This window comes from Notamacropus eugenii, chromosome 6, assembly GCF_028372415.1.
Source record: "Notamacropus eugenii isolate mMacEug1 chromosome 6, mMacEug1.pri_v2, whole genome shotgun sequence".
In the NCBI taxonomy this organism is placed as follows: Eukaryota; Metazoa; Chordata; class Mammalia; order Diprotodontia; family Macropodidae; genus Notamacropus; species Notamacropus eugenii.
This window is the reverse complement of record NC_092877.1, coordinates 208,457,999-208,478,731: the sequence shown is the minus strand read 5'-3', so window position 1 is coordinate 208,478,731 and position 20,733 is coordinate 208,457,999. Positions and strand designations below refer to the sequence as shown.

The following is a 20,733-nucleotide window of genomic DNA, read 5'->3' as shown; positions in this document are numbered from 1 at the left end:
CCTCCCCCAAAGGGTATTCCAAACACTTGGGTGTTAGAGGCATTATAAGGGAATACATATTAAAAGGTGGATCTTACAGATGGAAAGAGCCACAGTAATATAGATTGTGAATAATCTTAGTCCTCAATACCATATACAGAATGTTCAGTCTAATCTTGAATTCCTTCCTGTCTACAATACTGAGGGTACATAAGACGACATGAAGTTCCTTCTCACTCCAAATCTGTGGCCCTTTGTTAGGGTAGCTAGGAAGGCCATGCTTCAGTCTTATCTATCAACTCAGACTTACATATCTTTTTATATATCCTTCATATTCCTTGTTCCCAATTCAGTTATTATAGGGTCTACTTTATCCTGACTCCTGGATATGACTTGGGAAAGTGTCTCCCAATTCAAAACTTATAAAATGAAATGATTCTCCTCTGGTCCCCAAACTACTTCCTGAAGGATTCTTGGACTTTGTTAAGCTGCTTTCATTTTCAGATAAACCATTTGAACTTTGTCAAAGATTAATATCCCTGGACCACTTTATTCAATTAGGCAAGTGACAGTCCTTCATTTATGCCCTTTTCACCATTTTATTTTTTGATTTATGGTAAGTGAATATTGACCTTCATTGATCAAATCTTGGAGTGCTTCTCTTATTCTTTCTAATGTGACAATAGGGAAGATAAGTGTGGTTCTCTGTAGAAATCCTTGGGTGCTCACAGATGTGGTGCCAGGAGAACTATGCTATAGCTCAACAGTTTAAAGCACCAGGTGGTCATAATTGGCATGCCCATTCCCTGGTTACCAGGTGGTGCCTCAGATAAGTGACTATACATAATGGCACTGAATGACTCAGGCTCTGCTTCCTATGACAAACTGCTTGGGACCTGCCTAATTATGGGTATCTGTCTTCACTCTCTGCCCCAACAAGCTTGTGTGTTTTCAGTTGGGGGTTAATACTGTTCTAAATTTCCCTCAATCTGGTTTCAAAACATCCCCTCAAATCTTCCCCTACCCCAAGTCTAGCCCATCCATGGGACTGCTCCTGCAGATCCTCTCTGGCCTAAAGAACAACAAAGATCCCCCCTTCCCCACTTACCCAATCAATATTTTGGGGGTATTCCCAAACAGTGTCACCTTGGAAGCTGATCTCTTACTTGCCTTGGTATATCACTCTTTTGCAGGTTTCCATAAAGAGGTTCTATTGAGTAGATCTTCTGATCTTCTGATCAGTTTGGTCTGCGATGGTTCTAGTGACTTCTTTCATCTATAGCAGGTAGACTTAGGGTTGCTAGGTAACCTTGGTCAATCCAGTGAATCTTGGTTTCATCTTCATCTCAGACTCACTTGCAATCTTTCCAAACTGGAGCTTTCAAGTTGACCAAACCCTAGCTCTCTGTTTTTAGATTAACTAAGGTGACAGACATACCTGAGGGCCAATAGTAATTGTATACCTCTACTTCTGCAGTTCAGAGTGGCTCTTGTACTGGGAGTGTGTTCTAAAGACTATGTGTTACAGTAATTACAATAATAAATTTGCTTTGAAATGCAGCACTATCAACATATTGTTACTTCCTTTCTTCCAATAATTGGGAAGGGTCATTTCAATTCAGAGACAGTAGAAATCAGTAAGAATTTGGCAACGGTGTTGACATCAGGAGGGTGATTTCTTGACTTGTAGATGAATTGGATTTAAGTGAGGCAGAGCTATGCAAAGTCATCAGCCTCACAATGGCAAGACATAAGTCAAGATGACTGGCAATGGCCCAGGATACAGTAGGAGACGTTGGCCTTTTCTCAGCAACAGTGTGGTACAATTCAGAACACTAGATTCAGAATCAAAGGATGTTGTCTTGAATCCCTGAGTTGCCACTTAACTATTGTTGTGACTTTGAGCAAGTCCTTTGATCCCACCTTGTATGGGAAGTCTTCCCTAACATCTTTTAAATTCCAGTGCTTTTTCTCTCTTGTTTTCTATTTATCTTGTAAATAGTTTCCTTTGTATATATTTGTTCATGTTGTCTTCTTCATTAGATGGTAAGATCCTTGTGGGAAGGGACTGTCTTATGCCTCTTTTTGTATCCCCAAGACTAAGCACAGTGCCTAGCACATAGTAGCAATTAATAAATGATCATTAATTGATTGATAATTCTCTCTGGGTCTGAGTTTCCTCATGTCTTAAATGAGGAAGTAAACTAGATGATGAAATTCCTCCCCCAACTCCCAAGGCTCCCTCCTTGTCTTTCACATGACAACTCTTCGTTATGGCTGAGTACACTAGTCAGTCAGGTTTTCCTCAGACTTGAATAACTAAGAGTTGAAATACTGTGAAGATTCAGTCACTTGTGTTTTTTCAATAGTAGCTTAAAATAACAGCCCAAGTATTTAATTGGTCACTATTTACTGAGCATAAACAAAACTGTCATTATCAGCAAGATTTAAATGAGTCCAAATGCTATGAATCATGTGACATCTTTCTCATACTAAGCAATGATTAATAACAATTAAAGTTTACTTCTGCTTTTCCCTTCTCTTCATCATCATTTTCCTCTTTTCTTACCTGTATTCCTTTGGTTTTAGAAACACTCCCAAGTCTTCATGGTAGCCTTATTCTTTTCCTGAACTTGTTAAACACTAAATGAGCATTTCCATCTACATGGTAGAGTAGGAAAGGATTATGCATAAAACTCTGAATATTATGTAGGGCTTGCTTTTTAAAAAAAAGAAAAAGTACATAATGAAACCAAGATGTAACTTTCCAAACTGTTCATCTTGTCTCTGATTCTTTCTGGCCTTCTTCCTGTTCTCTTCTGATTTGGGCAGAGGAAAAGAGGAGAAGTTCTAGTTGTACTCCCCTTTCCTTCCTGCTGCCCACCCCTGAAAATAAGAGAAATAAAACAAAACCTTTGCCGCAAAATGATATGGTGAAACAAACCAAATCCTCACCTTGGCTCTATCCAAAAATCTATTTGCCGTTTGGCTTCTCGCATCCTTTCTCTCTCTGTCAGGAGGTGTTCAGCATGCTTTATTTGCAGTATTCCAGAACCATGGTTGGGTGTGACATTGACCAGAGTTTTTAAATATTTTGAATTTATTCTTCTTTTCTAGTCACCCTCTATGGCTTTCTGCGTCTTGACTCTTTGCAGTGGTTACTTTTGCTTTGCTTATTAGCAGTTTGCCTTCTAGACTAGCTCCATGAAGAAGGGAGCTTTGGCAGTTTTGACCTTTGAGTCTTCAGTTTGTTGTTCACTTGTTTCAGTTGTGTCTGAGTCTTCATGACCCCATTTGGGGTTTTCTTGGCAAAGATGCTGGAGTGGTTTACCATTTTTTTCTCCATTGCATTTTACAGATAAGCAATTGAGGTAAACCGAACTAAGTGATTTGCCCCCTAGGGTCGCAGTCATTGTTTGAGGCCAGATTTGAACTCTGGAAGATGAGTCTTCCTGACTCTAGGCCTGACAATCCATCAACAGCACCACCTAACTACCTTGAATCTCCAGTAACTAGCAGAATATCCTACATCCAATAAGCGCTTAATATATTTTTTAAAAATTCAGCTGAATTGAATTCTAACCACATCACCAAAGAAAGAATGGAGTTTCTCTGACTCTAGTATGTATTTTGTATGTATTTCTAGTATATATATCTAGTTATGTATTTCTCTCACTCTCAGATACTATGTATTTTCTATCTCTCATGGCAAGCAAAGGATAACCATTCCATCCTACTCAAGTCAACAATAAACTTTTATCCCAAATCTACTATGTGCAAAGCATTGTGGTAGTCATGGTCTGAGAAATAATCAGAAAATTAAGGGATTAGTTGTCCAGTTGGATCATTTCCCTGGGCAGATGCTTCACCATCACTTGCTTATCTGCCTTAAGCAAAGGAGAGAGAAATGGTTTAGGTGCTTACCATGCATTAGCCACAGGTTTAGGGGATACAAAGGCAAACCTGAAAAGACCTTACATTTCACCAGGGAAACCACATGTATGCATTCTAATACATTCAAGTAGAAAATCATACATGATTTCTTGTTTTAGAAATTCTAAAAATTTTGTTCCTGTAGGGTACCTCGTTATCTAACTAGGAAGTAAATTTTTTGATGCTCAGGTAATTTCAAAGCATTTGGAGAAGTCCTTGCTGTGATTCATTGAGCCCTTTAGAGATCATTTCCTTAATTAATTTATCTATTTATTATTTTTAGTTTTCAGCATTCACTTTCATAAGTTTTAAATTTTTTTCCATTCTCTCCTCAAAATGACCTGCAATCTGATATAGGCTATACATATACCTTCTCTAGAAACTCATTTAAAAGCCGTGATCCTTCATTTTTTCTTCTTTTACCATCTGATTTTCAGAAAGCTTTTTAACAGTTTCTACACTGAAGTTTTCTCTCCTCTCAGTCTCTACAGTTGGCATTTTTGCTTCTTCAATCAATAAGCATTTATTACGCGACTATGTGCCAGGCACTGTGCTAAGCAAAAGGCAGCCTCTGTCCTCAAGGAACTTATACTGTAATATGCGAACAAATATGTGTGTAAGTATGTGTGTGTGTGTGTGTGTATACTTATATATATCTATATATCTAGCTATATACAGGATAAATAGGAAGTTATTAACAGAGGGAAGGCATTAGAATTAAGAGGGACTAGGGAAGGATTTTTGTGGAAAGTAGGATTTTATTTGGGACTCAGAGGAAGCCAGGGACATCAGTAGTTTGATCAGAAGAGGGAAAGAATTCTAGGAATGGGGGACAGCCAGAGAAAATGTCCAGAGATCAGAGATAGAGTGTCTTGTTCGTGGACTAGCCAGAAATCCTGTGGCACTGGATCAGAGTGCATGTTGGGGAGTAAGGTGTAAGAATACTGGAAAGGTAGGAGGGGGCTAGATTATAAAGAGCTCTGAATACCAAACAGAGCATTTCGTATTTGATCCTGGAAGTAATAGAAAGGGGGTGACATGTGTAGACCTACAATTTAGGAAAACCCCTTTAGTGGCTGAATGCAGGATAAATTGGAGTGGGGAGATCCTGGAGGCAGGCAGATCCACCAGCAGGCTATTGCAATAATTCAAGCATAAGGTGATGAGTGCCTGCATTAAAGTGATGGCAGTGTCAGAGGAAAGAAGGGGGTATATTTGAGAGTTGTTGCCAAGGTAAAATTGACAGGCCTTGGCAACATCTTGGATATGGGGTTGAGGAATCTTGCATGACATCTAGGTTGTGAGGCTGAGGTACTGGGAGGATGGTGTTGCCTCTACAATGATAGGTAAGTTAGTGTGTGCGTGTGTGTGCGTGTGCATGCGCATAGCGGAGAATTTAAGAGAGAAAATAATGAGCTCTGTTTTGGACATCTTGAGTTTAAGATGGCTACTGGACATCCAGTTTTAGAAGCCTGAAATGCAAGATAGGAAGTCAACAAGAGAGACTGGGGCAGGACAGGCAGAATGCTAAGAGTCTGTGAATCTGTACGGAGAAACTACATTGAAATATCAGCATAAAGATGGTAATTAAACCAGGAAAGCTGATGAGATTGCCAGGGATCTCATTTACAATGAAGTAATTAGATTACGGTGAAGTAATATAGAGGGAGATGAGAATGAAGCCCAGGACAGAACCCTGAGGGTCACCTATGGTTAAGGGGAGTGATAAGATTGAAAGCCAGATTGTAAGGAGTTAAGAGAGTAAAAGAAGAGAAAGTAGAAGCACCTGTTGTAGATGACCTTTCAAGGAGCTTAGCTACAAAGGGCTGAAGATCTATGGAATGATAGTGGGAAAGGAAAGAGCAAGTGAGGGTTTTTATTCAGGGTAGAAGAGACATGTGCATGTTTGTAGGCACTAGGACATGAGCCGCCAGACAGGGAGAAATTGAAAATAAATGAAAGAGTGGGGATGATAGAGGGTGTTTCCTTTGAATTCTCTAGGTCCTTCTGCTTTCTCCTGCTTGGACCTGGCCTATCCCGCATCTGTTAACCACCTCTCCTTTTCTGATTATTCTTTTAGTCCTGCGAAGGACACCAAACTGGGAGTCAGGAGATGTGACTTTGCTGTTCTGTGACCTTGGGCAAGATATATCAGTCTCCAGGCCACAGTTTTGCTTATCTGTAAAATATATAGATTGGAGAAGATCTTCCTTTCCAACATGAGTTTGTTTGAGTTTTCTGTAATCCCTGATGCTAACTATAAATTCTGGATATTTGTCTTAGATCTTTCAGAATATGCTCATGAAGACAGCATACACATTTATGTATTTGTATGTATTATATATGTATATGTGTGTATATGTGTGTCTGTGTGTGTATATATATATATATATTATATGTATATATATTTCCTCTTCCCCCTCCCAAAAAACCCAGCTTAGTGGGTGAGGAATTTAATTGTTTCCTTTTCTTAACTAGACATAACAAAACAGGTGTGACTTCAAAACAAATGTGTGCTGTGGAAATTAATACCAACATCTTAGCAGAGCAGAGGCAGGTCGGGTCATTGGCTCTCTCAAGTGTTCCCTCCTCTCTTAAGGCTTGCACCTGTCCTTTCCCATTTGTTTTCAATGTCAGCGCCTTGGAATTTTATGTAATCACATTTTCCTTGGATACTTATTGGGATAGAGAGTGGTCTCGGCACACCTGGGGGTCATGGAGACAGTTTTAGACGAGTCTTGAGGTCAAAACTACTTTCATTATGACAATAAGACATTCTAATATTCTAAATTTGAGTAGGCATAACACAGAGATAAGCTTTTGGAGTCTTTAATAATTGTAAGGGTGTAAAGGGGTCATGAGATCAAAAAGCTTGAGCCTCTGGAGTATTTTCTTAGGATTCCTTTCTGATATAGGTTGATATTGGCTTTTGCAAATTAGTTTCATGGTAGAGTTGTTGTGTAATTAGATGGGAAGTATTTAAGAAAAAAGAGACTGATTTTGAGCATTTCTTAACTATGTATCACTCACACTAACCCTAAAGGTTGTAGGAAAGACATTTGGAGCTAAGGTGAAAGGATGAGATCCTGTGACAGACAACTTCCCCTTCCACAAATCATTCCATTCTTGCAAAATAGATGTCTTCTTTTTTAAGCATTTTCTTTTGGAAAGTCTGTTGTTTTGGCTGATAAAAATTATATGGATTTGAGGTTAAAGGATGAACACAAATGACCAATCTTTTGTTGTTTAGTCATTCTTTCAGTCAGTGCCTGACATTTCATGACCTCTTTTGGGGTTTTCTTGGCAAAGATACTGAATTGGCCTGCCATTCATTCATTCATTTAATGAGCATTTATTAAGTGTCTGTTGTTTGCCAGACTCTCGTCTAGATGCTGGGGGAAAAGAAATGAAACAGAATCCAAAAACACATACTATCTCTTCAGCAACTGCTGGGTCATCTTTTGAAAGTTAACTAGAGGAAACAAGTGCTGTGGCTAATCTTCTGGTTTTAAGGAATCCAAATATCAATTGCAAAGGATTTAAATACAGTTATGCCATCCTAATCACTTGCTGTCAAACTTTCTGGAAGTTTACTAACATTGAAACGCATTTTAAAGTATTTTTTCTGTCTTGTGTGTCATTCTGTCAAGTTGTGTCATTTTCCATCCTTGAATCAACTCCAAAGATGCTGGATTGTATTCTGCCTTGTTTATCTTTAGAAGTCCTTCTTTGGAATGTTTCTAGGCTGCATACATTTCTTGATATCATGAGACTACTTAAGAAATGATCCATAGAAATGCCCATCAATTGGGGAACAAGTTGTGTTTTATGGTTGTAATGGAATACTATTGTGCTATAAGAAATGATGAATTCGATGATTTCAGAAAAACCTGGAAAGACTTACATGAACTGATACAAAGTTAATTGAGCAGAACCTGGAGAACATTGTACACAGCAACCACAATATTGTATGTTAATCAGCTGCGAATAACTTAGCTCTTCTCAGCAATACAATGATCATAGACTTTTGATGAAAAATGCTACTCACATCCAGAGAAAAAACCAAGAGTTTGAATGCAATTCGAAGCATACTAATATTCACTTTATTGTATGTGTTATTTTTTTTTTTGTTCTGTGTCTTATTTCACAATATGACTGATATGGAAATAAGTTTTGCATGAGCATACAAGTATAACCTATATCAGATTACTTACTATCTCAGATGGGGGGAGGCAAAGCAGGAAGGAGAGAATTTGAAACCAAAAAATGAATATTTTCTTTTTGAAGCAATTTACATATGAGTGAGTCTCAAACAAAGGCCCCCCCCCCCCACTTCTCCCTTCACTGTAATAGCTCTTTCTTGTACACCTGTTTCACATTAGATAATTGTTTCCATTCTTTCTCTCCCTTTCCCCTTCTCCTAAGGCATCCCTTCTCACCAATCCATTTTTTTTCACAACTTCCCAATATAATAGATACCCTCTTTCTGTGTAAAATCCTTCTAACTGCCTTAATAATGATAAAGTTCTTAGAAGTTAAATGTATGATCTTCCCATAAAGAAAGGTAAAATTTAGCTTTTAGCCCCTTATAATTTCTTTTTCATGTTTACATTTTTATGCTTCTCTTGTTTTATGTTTGAAAGTCAAATTTGTTATTCAACCCTGGTCTTTTCATCAGAAATGCTTGAAAGTCCTCTATTTTATTACACTTTCATTTATTTCCCCTTGAAGCATTATATTCAGTTTTGCTGAATTGCTTATTCTTTCTTGTAAACTCAACTCTTTTGTCTTCTGGAATTTCATATTCTAAACCTTCTACTTCTTTAATGTGGTAGCTGCTAAATCTTGTGTGATCCTGGCTATTACTCAGTGATCTTTGAATGGTTTCTTTCTGGATACTTGAAATATTTCTTTTTTTTTAACCTGGGAACTCTAGAGTTCCTGGGAACTAATGTTGTAATGTTCCTGGGGGTTTTCATTTTGAAATCTCTTTCAGGTGATGATTAGGAGATTCTTTTAATGTCTATTTCTAGGAGAGAATAGGTTCTAGGATATTAGAATGGCTTTTTTTTGGGATAATTTCTTGAAAGATGATGTCTAGCTCTTTCTTTGATAGTAAGTTTTAGGTAGTCCAATAGTTCTTAAATTATCTCTTCTTGATCTATTTTCCATTTCAGTTATTTGTCCAGTGGGATATTTCACATTTTCTTCTCTCTTTTTCGTCATTTTGATTTTATTCTGTTGTTTCTTGGTGTCTCATAGAGCCATTAGTTTCCACTTCCTGAATTCTAATTTTCAAGGAATTATTTTCTTCAGTGAACTTCTGTATCTCTTTTTCTAGTTGGCCAATTCTGCTTTTTAAGGAGTTATTTTCTTCAGTATTTTTTTGGTGCCTCTTTTACCAAGCTGTTGTCTTTTAATAATTTTCTTCCTTTGCTTTTATTTTTTTATTGAGTTTTTCTTGTACCACTCATTTGATTTTTGAAAATAATTTTTTTGATTTGTTGGAATTCTTGTTGGACTTCTGTCCAATTTACACTTTTTTCTTTGAGGCTTTCTTTATAGTCATTTTTATCTTATTGTCTTCTGAGTTTGTATCTTGATCTTCATAGTAGACTAAGGTCAGGTTCTTTGTTATTGTTGTTTACTCATTTTTCTACCCTTTTCCTTGATTTTGAACTTTTATGTTAAGGTTGGGCTCTGTTCCTGGTATGGAGGGAGGGGCACTGTCTCAAGCTTCACGGTTTTTTGAACTGCTGTTTCAGAGCCAGTTCTAGGGTTTTGGAAATTTTTTGTGCTTCCAAGGTGGTATGATCTAGGGTGAGTTATAGTCACTCCACTCTGCCAATTTGACTCTGCCCCCAAGAGTCCCCTATAGAATTTAAATGTCTAGATCTATGGCCTTTGAAAGTATCTTGACCTGACCTTCCTTCATGTTTTCATCCTTCCTATTTTTCATAATTACACTGCTTAGAAGTTGAGAAAATATTGCTTTTGACATAAAGATATATTACCCATCAATAACCTGCTTGTGTCAGGTATCACATCCCTTCTACCTGTTGGGCAATAGTAAGACTACGTAGTGGGGAAATATGAAAGGAGTAATAAGAGAAGACAACGATTTCCTCTTCCCTTCTCTCTGCCAGCTAAATGTCATTTCATGCTACATGAGGGGTAGCAGAAAATCTGTGAAGATTTGTTTCCTTTGAAGTTGAAGACATGCAATTTAAGCATTCTGTTTGTAAAACATATTACATATATATGTATGTGTGGTGTGTGTGTGTGTGTGTATATACACTACATACCAAACTGTTTTCTATTTTAATATGTAGAACATTTCTAGGGAACAGTAAATCAAAATAGGCCAATTTTCTCTGAAGGAAAGATTCATTTATATTGAGACGTCATGACCGTAAATAGAGATGTGGGGGTGTTATCATGTTAATGTGCATAATGACTTTTACTGAAAATGGTCTTGCTTTGAGTTTGTGTTTTAAGTTTATGATTACCAAACTAGTCAAGCATTTGTGTGAGACAAGAATTGTAATAATATGCGTTTATATCACTGAAAAAAGCATTCAGTCTTCTCACATAATTGAAATTTGGCTTTCCTTATGAAAATTATTTTTATCATTGAAGAACTGTATTTAGTTGAGTTCTTTTTTTTCCCCTCTTAAGTTTTTTCCCCCTATCTTGGGAAAACCACACCAGACGGCATTACTCTCCACATCAAGGGAGAACCATCACATTTTAATTGGTAAAGTTAAAAAATAAGTGATGTAATTGTATTGTGCCTAATGATGAAATTATGATTCCCCTTTGAGCCATTTACTTAAGGGAAATATTGTGATTATTCAGGAAGCAGTCAGACTGTTAATAAGCACTAAACATGTAGGATGGCAAAACAAATATAATGAAAAGAAAAGCAATCCTTGTCCTCAAGAAACATATAAAGGAAGACAGAATGTAAAAGGAATCCAAAAGGAGAAGGTGTGTAGGGAAGGTATATGGAAAAGGGTCACTATATACAAGTCTGGATTGTAGTGGAGTGAAAAATGAAGAACTCACTGCCCTGACTTCCTTTCCTAAATGGAGGTTCTGGGAGAAGCCATCCCCTCAGAGGGAAGGGAACTCAGGAGCTGAGGTTCTAAGAAGAAACAAACTTGACCATTTGAGGAAAACTATTGCCATCAAGAGAATTGACCTACTTTGACATACAAAGGACATTTAACGATGATCTCTTTAATTATAAGGATTAACACATTCTTAGACAAGTTATACTTTTTGTTTTTAAGTTATATTTAAATACATACATAAATAAATAAATACCTTAGCCTTTTGTTTTGAATTTATATTTAAATTTATTTTAAATTAATTATAAAATTATATAATTTAATATATTTATTAATCTATAATTACATATAATAAAATATAATATAAATCAAACATTTTATTATATATTATATAAAAATATAAATTAAATAATAATATATTTTAAAATATTAATATATTACTATATAATATAATTAAAATTTAATTAATAATTAATTAAATATATTTTAAAATCCTACTATGATTTTCCTTTAACAAAGAGCAAATTCAGAAGCAAAGAGGAAACCTGGGATGGGACAGGGGGAATGAAAATCTCTACTTCACTGCATAGGTTTATTTGAAAAGGAAATCTAATTACTAATGACAAATTACCTTTTCCTCAACTAACTTGGTTGGTGTTGATTGTGGAAACCAGCATTTGCTTGTCAGGCTGGCATTTGGGGATTTCAAAAGAGTGCAACTGACAAATCTTTTCCCTGCTATCATGAAGCAGGTTTCCAGTAACGTTGTCTCTGAAGCCTAGAATGGACAAAAATTAGCATTAGCTGAACAATCTCATAATTAACCCAAATAATTGTCCATGAATTAAAATATTGTGGGGGGAAATTGGTTTGTATTAGCCAGATGGCATCAATATTATCTAAATAGTTGATGTGAACTTTATTCTTAGAACTGCTGACTTTCTAAACATGTTAGTCACTAGCCAATGAATGAAACATGCCAATCTTACACACATTTAACAATTTAATCCTCATATTTTCCATGTATGAAATGTAGTATATGACAAGGAAAAATTTGGTTAAGCAAAGGTAGATGTAAAGAGAGCAGTGTGATATAATCAACAAATTCGATTCAACCTTTATTAAGTTTCTACTATGTGCAGGTAACCAAGCTGGGGATACAAAGAGCAAAAATTACACATTGTTGCTCTCAAGATATTTATATTCTACTAGAGGGGATACAACATGTGTGCAGACAGATATGATCAAGAAAAGGTGCTTTAGGAAAATTTAAGGGCTATTCTGGGAAATAACTTGTATGAACAACAGAAAGTATTAATAAAACGTTTTTGTTAATTGAGAAGAGAATCAGGTATGAGCTGAGTCCATTGTTAAATTTTCAGCATGAGGATGGACACCTTAGAAATCAGCAAATCTACAAATCAGGGATGATTTATTGTTTTGTTGATTGTCTAGATTTAAAAACCATGATGGGGAAAATGATAATAATGAAGAAGTGGATTTCCAGACAGCTGGCTTGTTAAATATTTACCAGCACAAAAAGATATTGTCTTAGGAGGAGCTAGGTGGTACGGTGGGTAGAGCACTGGCCCTGGTGTCAGGAGGATCTGAATTAAAAATCCACCTTCATACACTTATTAACTATGTGACCCTGGGCAAGTCACTTAACTCTGCCTCAAAAAAAACCCTCCACATTATCTTGGGGATTCTTGAAGGAAGTGGTACTTGGAAGTAGTATGGAGGAAACAGCACTTGAACTGGACCTTTTAATGAAGAGAAGGCTTTTAACAGGTGGAAATGAGAAAGGAGTGTATTCCAGGGCTGGTGAATAAACCGTCTATGTGAGATCACAGAAAGAAGATATTACAGGATTTGTTCAGCATCCAGCCATCAGTCTAATCAGATACAAACCCAGATCCTCTGACTCTAAGCACACTTTCTAATACATGAGTGCATGAAAGGGAGTAATATTATGTATGGATGGCAAGACAGGTGGGAACCAAATTGTGGATGGCTTTAAATGTCAACCTAAGACATTCGCATTTTTCAAAAAAATAATTAATTTATTTGTTTTCAGTTTTCAGCAATCACTTCCATAAGTTTTAAATTTTCTCCCCCTCCCTCCCCACTCCTTTCCTGAGACAGCATGCAATCTTGTATGGCTTCTACACTTAGATTCTTATTAAACACATTTTCACATTAGTTATGTTGCATAGAAGAATTAAAACAAATAGGAGAAACCACAAGAAAAAACCAAACCAAATCAAAACATAACACAAGAGAAAATAGTCTGCTTCATTCTGCATTTTGATTCCATAGTCCTCTGGATGTAGATGGCATTTTACCTCGAGTCCTTTGGGAACATTTTAGGTTCTTGTGTTGCTGTGAAGGACTAAGTCTATCAGAAATAGTCCTCGCACACTGTGCCTGTTACTATGTACAATGTTCCCTTGGTTCACATTTCACTCAGCATCAGTTCATATAAGTCTTTCCAGGTTTTTCTGAAGTCTAACTGTTTGTCATTTTTTATAGCACAATAGTATTCCACTGCATTCATATACCACAACTGGTTCAGCCATTCCCCAGTTGATGGGCATTCCCTTTGCATTTTGTATTGTGACAGTTGGAAGCGAATGAAGGTTTTGAGGAGGGGGGCATCCGAGTCAGGTAAGTTTATGCCTCAGGATTATTTTTAGCCACTGTAAATAATAGATGGATGATCATAGAAACGAGAGACTAGAAATCAGAAGTTGTGAGCCTGTGTTTCCTCTACATCACTTTAACAGAAGAAGGGGCTCCATGTAGTTTTTCTCCTCATTTCCCATGAGCTGCATTGCTTTTGCATTTCTTTGGAACTCTTTTTCATGCCTTTCTTCCTCAAGAAACTCACCATTGGGAAATCTCATTACGCTGCAAGATTGAATCTGCCCAGTACCCACATCTTATCAATACCCTCTAATCAAACCCTTTGACTGGAAAGGCAGGCAGACTCCAAGGCCTCAACTTAAAGGCAGGAGGACACAGTCCCCTCATTTCCCACCCCCCACTCATTTCCCACAAGTTACAGTGCTTTGAGATTTCCTTAGAACTCACCATACTACCCTCTCTCCCTTTTTAACTTACTTTTATGTGTCTTTCCACATTATATTTCAAGCTCCTTGAGGGCAGGGGCTTGTTTTTTATTTTCATTTGTATCCTCAGCACTTACCAGGGTACCTGTCATATAACAGGTGCATAATAAATGTTAATGGACTGATTCCTACTTGTCTGATCTGCGTGGAAGAATGTACATTTGCCTCCCCAATCTTACTTTCAAACTGTTCCTGTCATCATACATCATAGACTTTTCCTCTTGAAATCCATAGATCTGCCTGCATTGCCACTCCCTCCATCCATGGTGCTGTTATCTGGCGACTCCTGCAATGTTCTTCATTGCTTTATTAAAGTAATTTGACTCAGTCTTCTTTTTCATCTCATCCCTTTTTGTGATCATGAGTTGTTTGTTGTAGGACTTCTCACGCTGAGTTAAACTCAGAATTAAACTAGAGAAAAGTGGGCTGCATTGCCTTCAGGAAGTAAAAAACCCCTTTAAAGACCCCAAGATTCTCTCAGAAATAAAGGCCTATTCTTCCACAAGTGGTGTTGTATGGCTGGGAGACTGTAACACAACAGTCTTAAGCAGAGGTGTCCACCGTGCTCCTGTGTGAGGTTGGGGAATATTTAGCGAAATAAATAAAGTTAAAACAAAACAGAGAACATTACATTTTAAAACTAAATCATTGTATGACTTCGAGCACCACTGATGTATGCACTAGTGGTCCTAGTATCTATTTGAGTTTGATACAACCACTCTCAAAATTGAAAATTAATATCACATGGGGTAAAGGAGAAGTAGATGGTGGGTGTGAACAGGCTACAACAATAGAACCTTCCAAAAAAAACAAGGCTAGATGATGTCATCAGAGCATATAAAATAGGAAAAGGTGAGCTGTTCACTTGATGAGGAAGGATGAGTGAATAGTCCTAGTTATCCACTCAAGACATCAGGTGAAGTCAAGCATTACTGGGGACTGTGAAATGGATTGGGAAGTGCTGGACAAGAAACTGAAGACCTCTAGGGCCTCAGGTGGTATTCTCATCACCGCTTCAGTGGCCTTGGGGGGAGAGAGGCAGATGTGAGAAAGGTACAACTGATTAAGAAGATAGTGCCTGAAAATAAGATTTGGATCTTTGCACCATAGACTAGGAGTAGGAGTAATGGTCCCTTGGCTAAGGAAGGAGTGTACATCTAATAAAGTCTGATGAAATACTTACTTGCTTGGAATCTTGAGGAGTTAAACCTGACAAGGGAAAGCAGGAGAAATGTCTTTATGTATAATCTACTCACATGGATACTACAGAGAATTTGTTGTAGTTGAGTCATTTCAGTCGTGTCTTAATCTCCATGACCCCATTTGGGGTTTTCGTGGCATAGGTACTGGAGTGGTTTGCCATTTCTTTCTTCAGCTCATTTTACAGATGAGGAAACTGAGGCAAACAAGATTAAGTGACTTGCCCAGGGTCCCACAGCTAGTAAGTATCTGAGGCTGGATTTGAATTCAGGAAGAGGACTCTTCCTGACTCTGGGTGTGTTGTTAAACAGGCTTTCTGACTTTAGGTACAGCTTTTTATCCACTAACTGCCTGTTTTATTCCTACCTCTTCAGACCTGCAGTTCTCTTGCATAATCTTAGATTATAGTCACTTCACCTTGAGTCTGTTTCCTTGTGTGTGAAAGGGAAATAGTAATTATTGTTCTGTTACAATCTTTCCTCAAGGGTTTTTTCAAGGAAAGTGTTTTCTAAGCCTTAAAGTGCTACATATATGTGTTACTATTATTGTTTCTTGTTATTTATTAGAGATAACTTAGTGTCCTTGAAAGAGCACACTCTCATCTTTGGTTCAGAAATCCTGAATTAAAGTACCACTTTACAACTGTGCAACCTCTGAAAAATCTTTTCACCTTCCTGAGCCTCAGTTTCCTTGGCTGTAAAATGAGGATAATTGTCATGGAAGAAGTCTCCAGTTGTAAGGAGAGTACTTTGTAAAACTTCAAGTACTGTGTCCAAATTAAAAGGGTTCCTTTCTGAGAGGCAGGAGGACTGGGAATCAGTGGGCAGCCCCCCTCTATCTTGGCTTCAAAGTAGAAGTTATCATTAATATTCATCTCATTCTCATCTCTTTTTTTTTCCAGAGAGGGGAGGTGAGACAATCGGGGTTAAGTGACTTGCCCAAGGTCACCCAGCTAGAAGCCATATTTGAACTCAGGTCCACCTGACTCCAGGGCCACTTTGCCACCTAGCTGCCCCCTTCTTTCCTTCATTCTCATCATTTTCAAGGGGGTTCACAGACAAATAGAACAAGATTCTGTTCTGATATTAGCCTTTCATGTTGAATATTTTATAGATTATCATTATTACTTTCCCCATCTTTTTAATAACATTCTTAGAGAAATGGAAGTATCTCTACTCTTCCTGAGTAGAGTTCATTCATTGAGTAATAATGAATTTACTCAAATGGGTTTCCATACCACAGTGCTCAGATTTGTCTTTTGAGGAAGTCAACTCCTTCAGTTGAATGGGATAGCTTCTTCAAGCAGTTTGCTAAGAAAGCTTGGCAAATGGAGCTCTGCTTTTCCGTAGGTGCCAAGAGTGGGACTTGGGAAAACAGCTGTGGTGGAGACAGCAGTGCCTGTGGGGACCACACTGCATGGAACACTCATTGCTTGGGCTGGAGAGCCTCCTCAACGTGTAGGTTGGGGTGATGTGACTTGGGGCATGCAGCAGAGTCCTGCTTTTGTGTCTGAGATGGAACTGGTAAATCTCAAGTGACTGCTTTGGTAGCAGCTGAGTTGGCAAAAGGTTTAAAAAAAAGGAAAAGAAAGAAAAAGCTGTGAGCAATTTTGGTGGGGGGAGGGTGGGAAGTTGGTTTGCTTTAGCCTGGTGCTGCCGCATTATTTGTTTAAGCTCAATCAGCTGCTGTTCCCTTATAGCTTTTCCTAGAACCTGCTTGGTTCAATCAGAGCAAGTGAAAGAGAGAGGAGAGAGTGGAGGATCCAGAGAGAGGGGGAGGAGAGAGACCGGTAAGCCTGCGTGTAATTGATGTTCAGCATTAATTCTGGCATTTAGTAGTGACAGGGTAGGCACACGACAGCATTGAAGTAGAATATTGCAAGTTTTTAATGGCCTTGAGTGGTTTTCTACTCGCGACCGACCTCAGGCAACATCGGCTTAGTCTGTGCATTGCAGTGGGAGAGGGAGGGGAGTGAGGGACGGAAGGAGGGTACCTTAGACCCCCGTTTCTGTTGGTTCAGAGAATCTGTATGAAGTAATTGAAATGCATAGCTGGGAAGCACTGCCGTAGTCCTTTTCTCCCCTTCTTCTGGAACAGAGGAAAACATGTTTACTGTGGATGATTTTATTTTATCGGAGAATGAGATTTTGGCTGAGAAATGAAGAAATGGCCCTGGAACAAATGGTGCAGAGATTAAATGCTGTTTCCCAGGACACTGGTAGGAGGAGCCGCTAGTGTTAAATAATATGTTGTTATGCTTGACACAGTTTGTAGCATTTGGAGAAATGCATATAATGTGGATAACGTTCTTCATTTCTGGCCAGTAGGGTTAACAGGAAACGAAATGTCATGGAGGGGAGGGGGGGTATTTGCTATGTTAGCAGCAGTCATTCAATCTAGAGCATGGTCTCAGTATTTAAGAATGGAGAAAATGATCACATATTAATGAGGTAGCTTTCTAAGAAATCTGTTGAATATGGTTTTCACCGAGCTACCCAGACGATTTATACTGTCTGAAATCTGAAATCTGCTTACTTAGCTTACCGTTGAGATGCTTCTCTGCGGTAGTTTTAGCACTGTGTGAAGCATTTGTGAATTGAAAATCAGAGAATTTTAGTGGCTTTGGTGAGGAAGAAAAATCTACATGTCCAACTTCCTGGGTAGCTGTTCTTTTTAGAGAGAAAAATCAGGATTAGATTCCCGAGGTTTTGAGTCTTTTTCCGATGTGTATGAAACAGAACAGGTGCTCAGAAAAGATATGCCTAATGACAATTCCTCACAATTGGACTTTAATTTTATGTGTTAATAAAAGATAACTTAGAGTAAGTAATATTTGAGAAGAAGTTCCCTTTCTTATCCTTTGGATTGAGAAACAGAGCAGGGCAACTTCTGTGGGTCTGTTCTTTTGCATTTGGAGTGTCTTTACTGTTTCCTTTTTGGCATGATGAATCTGTGCTGACTTTGAAACAAAGAGGAAATAATCTTTGTTAATATTGAAGACTGCTTCCTTCTGTCTCTTACACCTTTAAAATTGTTTTAGAAATTCAGAATTCAGAAATATTCCATTCCTAGGTTGACCAATGAATGAATGTTGTCTTTCAGAGTCAGTGGTCTATTTCATGAGTAATTGAACTTAAAGGGTATTTCCTTTCTGAACAAAGCAATTAAATCAGTGTAGTATTTGTGGGGTTTAAAGGGTGTGGTCTGATTAAACCATTTCCTTAGACTTTTGCCCCACATCCTATTTGAAGCATCATTCTTATGAGTATATATATTTCCAGAGCTTTGTTCTCCTGGACTTGCCTATAGATGAGAGAGAGGTGTGAGATTTTTTTTAAAAAGCTCATTTTTGCTCCCCTTTCTTCCCTTGGATACTTTGATGGGTAATTTAAAAGAGTAGTTGAGAATTGGTAGGTACAAATATGTTGTGTTAATATCTGGAGGTCAAGGGTAGAATAAATAGCACAAATCCATAGGGAGTGGGATATAATTGGATAAGGGAGAAGGGAAATGAAACTGCATTCACCTGGCTTTTCACACTCTTTACACTTGACTGAGGCCAGAACTCCTGAATGGGAACCATTCCAATTAGTGATATCATTCTTTTAGACTTTGAAGGGAGGGATTATTTATTCCTAAGCAATGCAGGGTGTGTTGGATGTGTGTGGGTGTTTTAAATCAATAACAGGTTATCTCAAGAGAACTTTCAGGCATCTCTCTACTAGGTAGTTGAAGGGCAAGTGTTTATTACCTTTGCTTTTTCTTGTCTTTAATAGTCTTACAATTGTTACCATGTGGGGTTTTTTTTCTTATCTCAGTTACAGAATACTTTTATGTTGATAATGTCTGCCCAGTGGACAGTGTGGTACAGTGGGGAAAAAATGTTGGATTTAGGATTTAGAGGGTGCACACTTTCCTTCTGTCACTTGCTACCTGTGTGACCTTGGGCAAGTGATTTTACTTCTTTTGGCCTCAGTTTTCTCATCTGTAAAATCAGGGGGTTGGCATTGGCATTCTAAGGTCTTTTCCTGCTGTATATCCTATGAGTCCCCTGGTCCCATTCTATCTATTAAAGGGGTGGGGGTGGGAATCTTTCTGAGGAACAAATATAAGAACTGAGCAACATAAATTCTTTGTTGTCTGCTTCCTCATTCACTTATTCTGCAGATTTCCCCTGTGCCAGACCATAGTTTCCTCTAACTTGGTTTCTTCCTTAAATTTAGTTTTTTTCTCTACTTCTGGGATAAGGAAGGCTACCAAGTTTTTCTTTTCCTTTTCAGCAAATGTTTCTAAAGTGCCTTCCTTGTGCAACCAGCTGGTGATGTGATGATAGATAAAACAGGAGCCCCTGCCCTCTTATTGCATCATTTTATTTTTAGCCTGTGAAAAGGATTAATGTGGTTGTCCATATAACTTGGTATTGACTTGCTATCCTTTATTCGAAGGATTCTTAAGTACTTGGAAGAGAGTATTTATCACTTCCTCCCTTCAAATAAAGAGACCCAGAAACTTAAAAGAAGCTCCTTAAAGGGAAATGTTCCCAGATGTCACAGATGGAACTTTTGGCTGAGTCCTGTGCCTAGCCTTAGAGCTAGATTAATATCTAGACCACTGTCTTTTATCTGCCTAATTAGTATATTTAGCTAAAACAAGGCCCTAACTCTATAGGAATCAGTTATAGATGAAAGCTTGGATAAAATCCTATTACTTTTAACAGTGCATGTCATGTCTATTTCAGACACTCACAGCTGTATCCTGTTTAGCATCCTCTCCCTGAACCATCTTTATGGACAACTCCTTTATCTTTGTCTTGATCATTTAATTTTGGATTAAAGAGAAAAAGGACCTCTCGTAGTTCAGCACTGCTCATCCTCTGCATTTATCTACATAAAAGAGGAAAATAGGTTTCAGCAGGTCACCTTGAGATGCCAATATTTCGCATGATTTCCTCTTCTATGACCTTGGAAGTGTGCTTTTCATGCATGCACCTAAATCCAAGCTTTAAATAGCGAGACCTGCAGCTTCTGTCCAATAGCAAAAGCTCTTCTCCTATTTGGAAGCCTTCCATTTTTAGGGCTTCCATCTGGTTTTGTTTTCCCTCATCAGATTTGCAGTGTAAGTCCATGCAAGAGCAGGGAACATCTGTGAGATAAATGTTGCTGATATGGTTGAAACGTGCATTTAGAGCAGTGTGGGCTAATAGGAGAAGCACTGAAATGGGTACTGTAATCCCACCTCTGTAGACCATTTAACCTTGAGCAGGGCTCCTAACCTCTTTGTTCGCCAGTTTTTCGTCATGTATTGGGCATATTAGCAAGTTACAAAGAAAGTTAAGATGAGAGGGCAGGTAGGTGGTGAAGTGGATAGAGCACTGGCCCTGGAGTCAGGAGGACCTGAGTTCAAATTCAGCCAGACAC

At 38.0% G+C, this 20,733-nt stretch overlaps 1 protein-coding gene across 10 annotated transcripts in view; it reads left to right on the top strand.

Moving 5' to 3' along the window:
• The window catches only part of MCF2L (MCF.2 cell line derived transforming sequence like), a 362,484-nt gene that overhangs the window by 93,899 nt on the left and 247,852 nt on the right, over window positions 1–20,733 (top strand). For 3 of the 10 annotated variants that reach the window (XM_072621923.1, XM_072621933.1, XM_072621922.1), the window contains exon 1: window positions 17,342–17,534. The exons of 3 other annotated variants lie outside the window; for them this stretch is intronic. In XM_072621923.1, the coding sequence (XP_072478024.1) occupies window positions 17,435–17,534 (100 nt within the window). In that variant the 5' untranslated portion in view covers window positions 17,342–17,434. Of the gene's footprint in view, window positions 1–16,955; window positions 17,106–17,341; window positions 17,535–20,733 lie in introns of those variants that run through there. 4 more of the 10 variants (XM_072621930.1, XM_072621928.1, XM_072621925.1 and 1 more) reach the window with 4 other exon arrangements.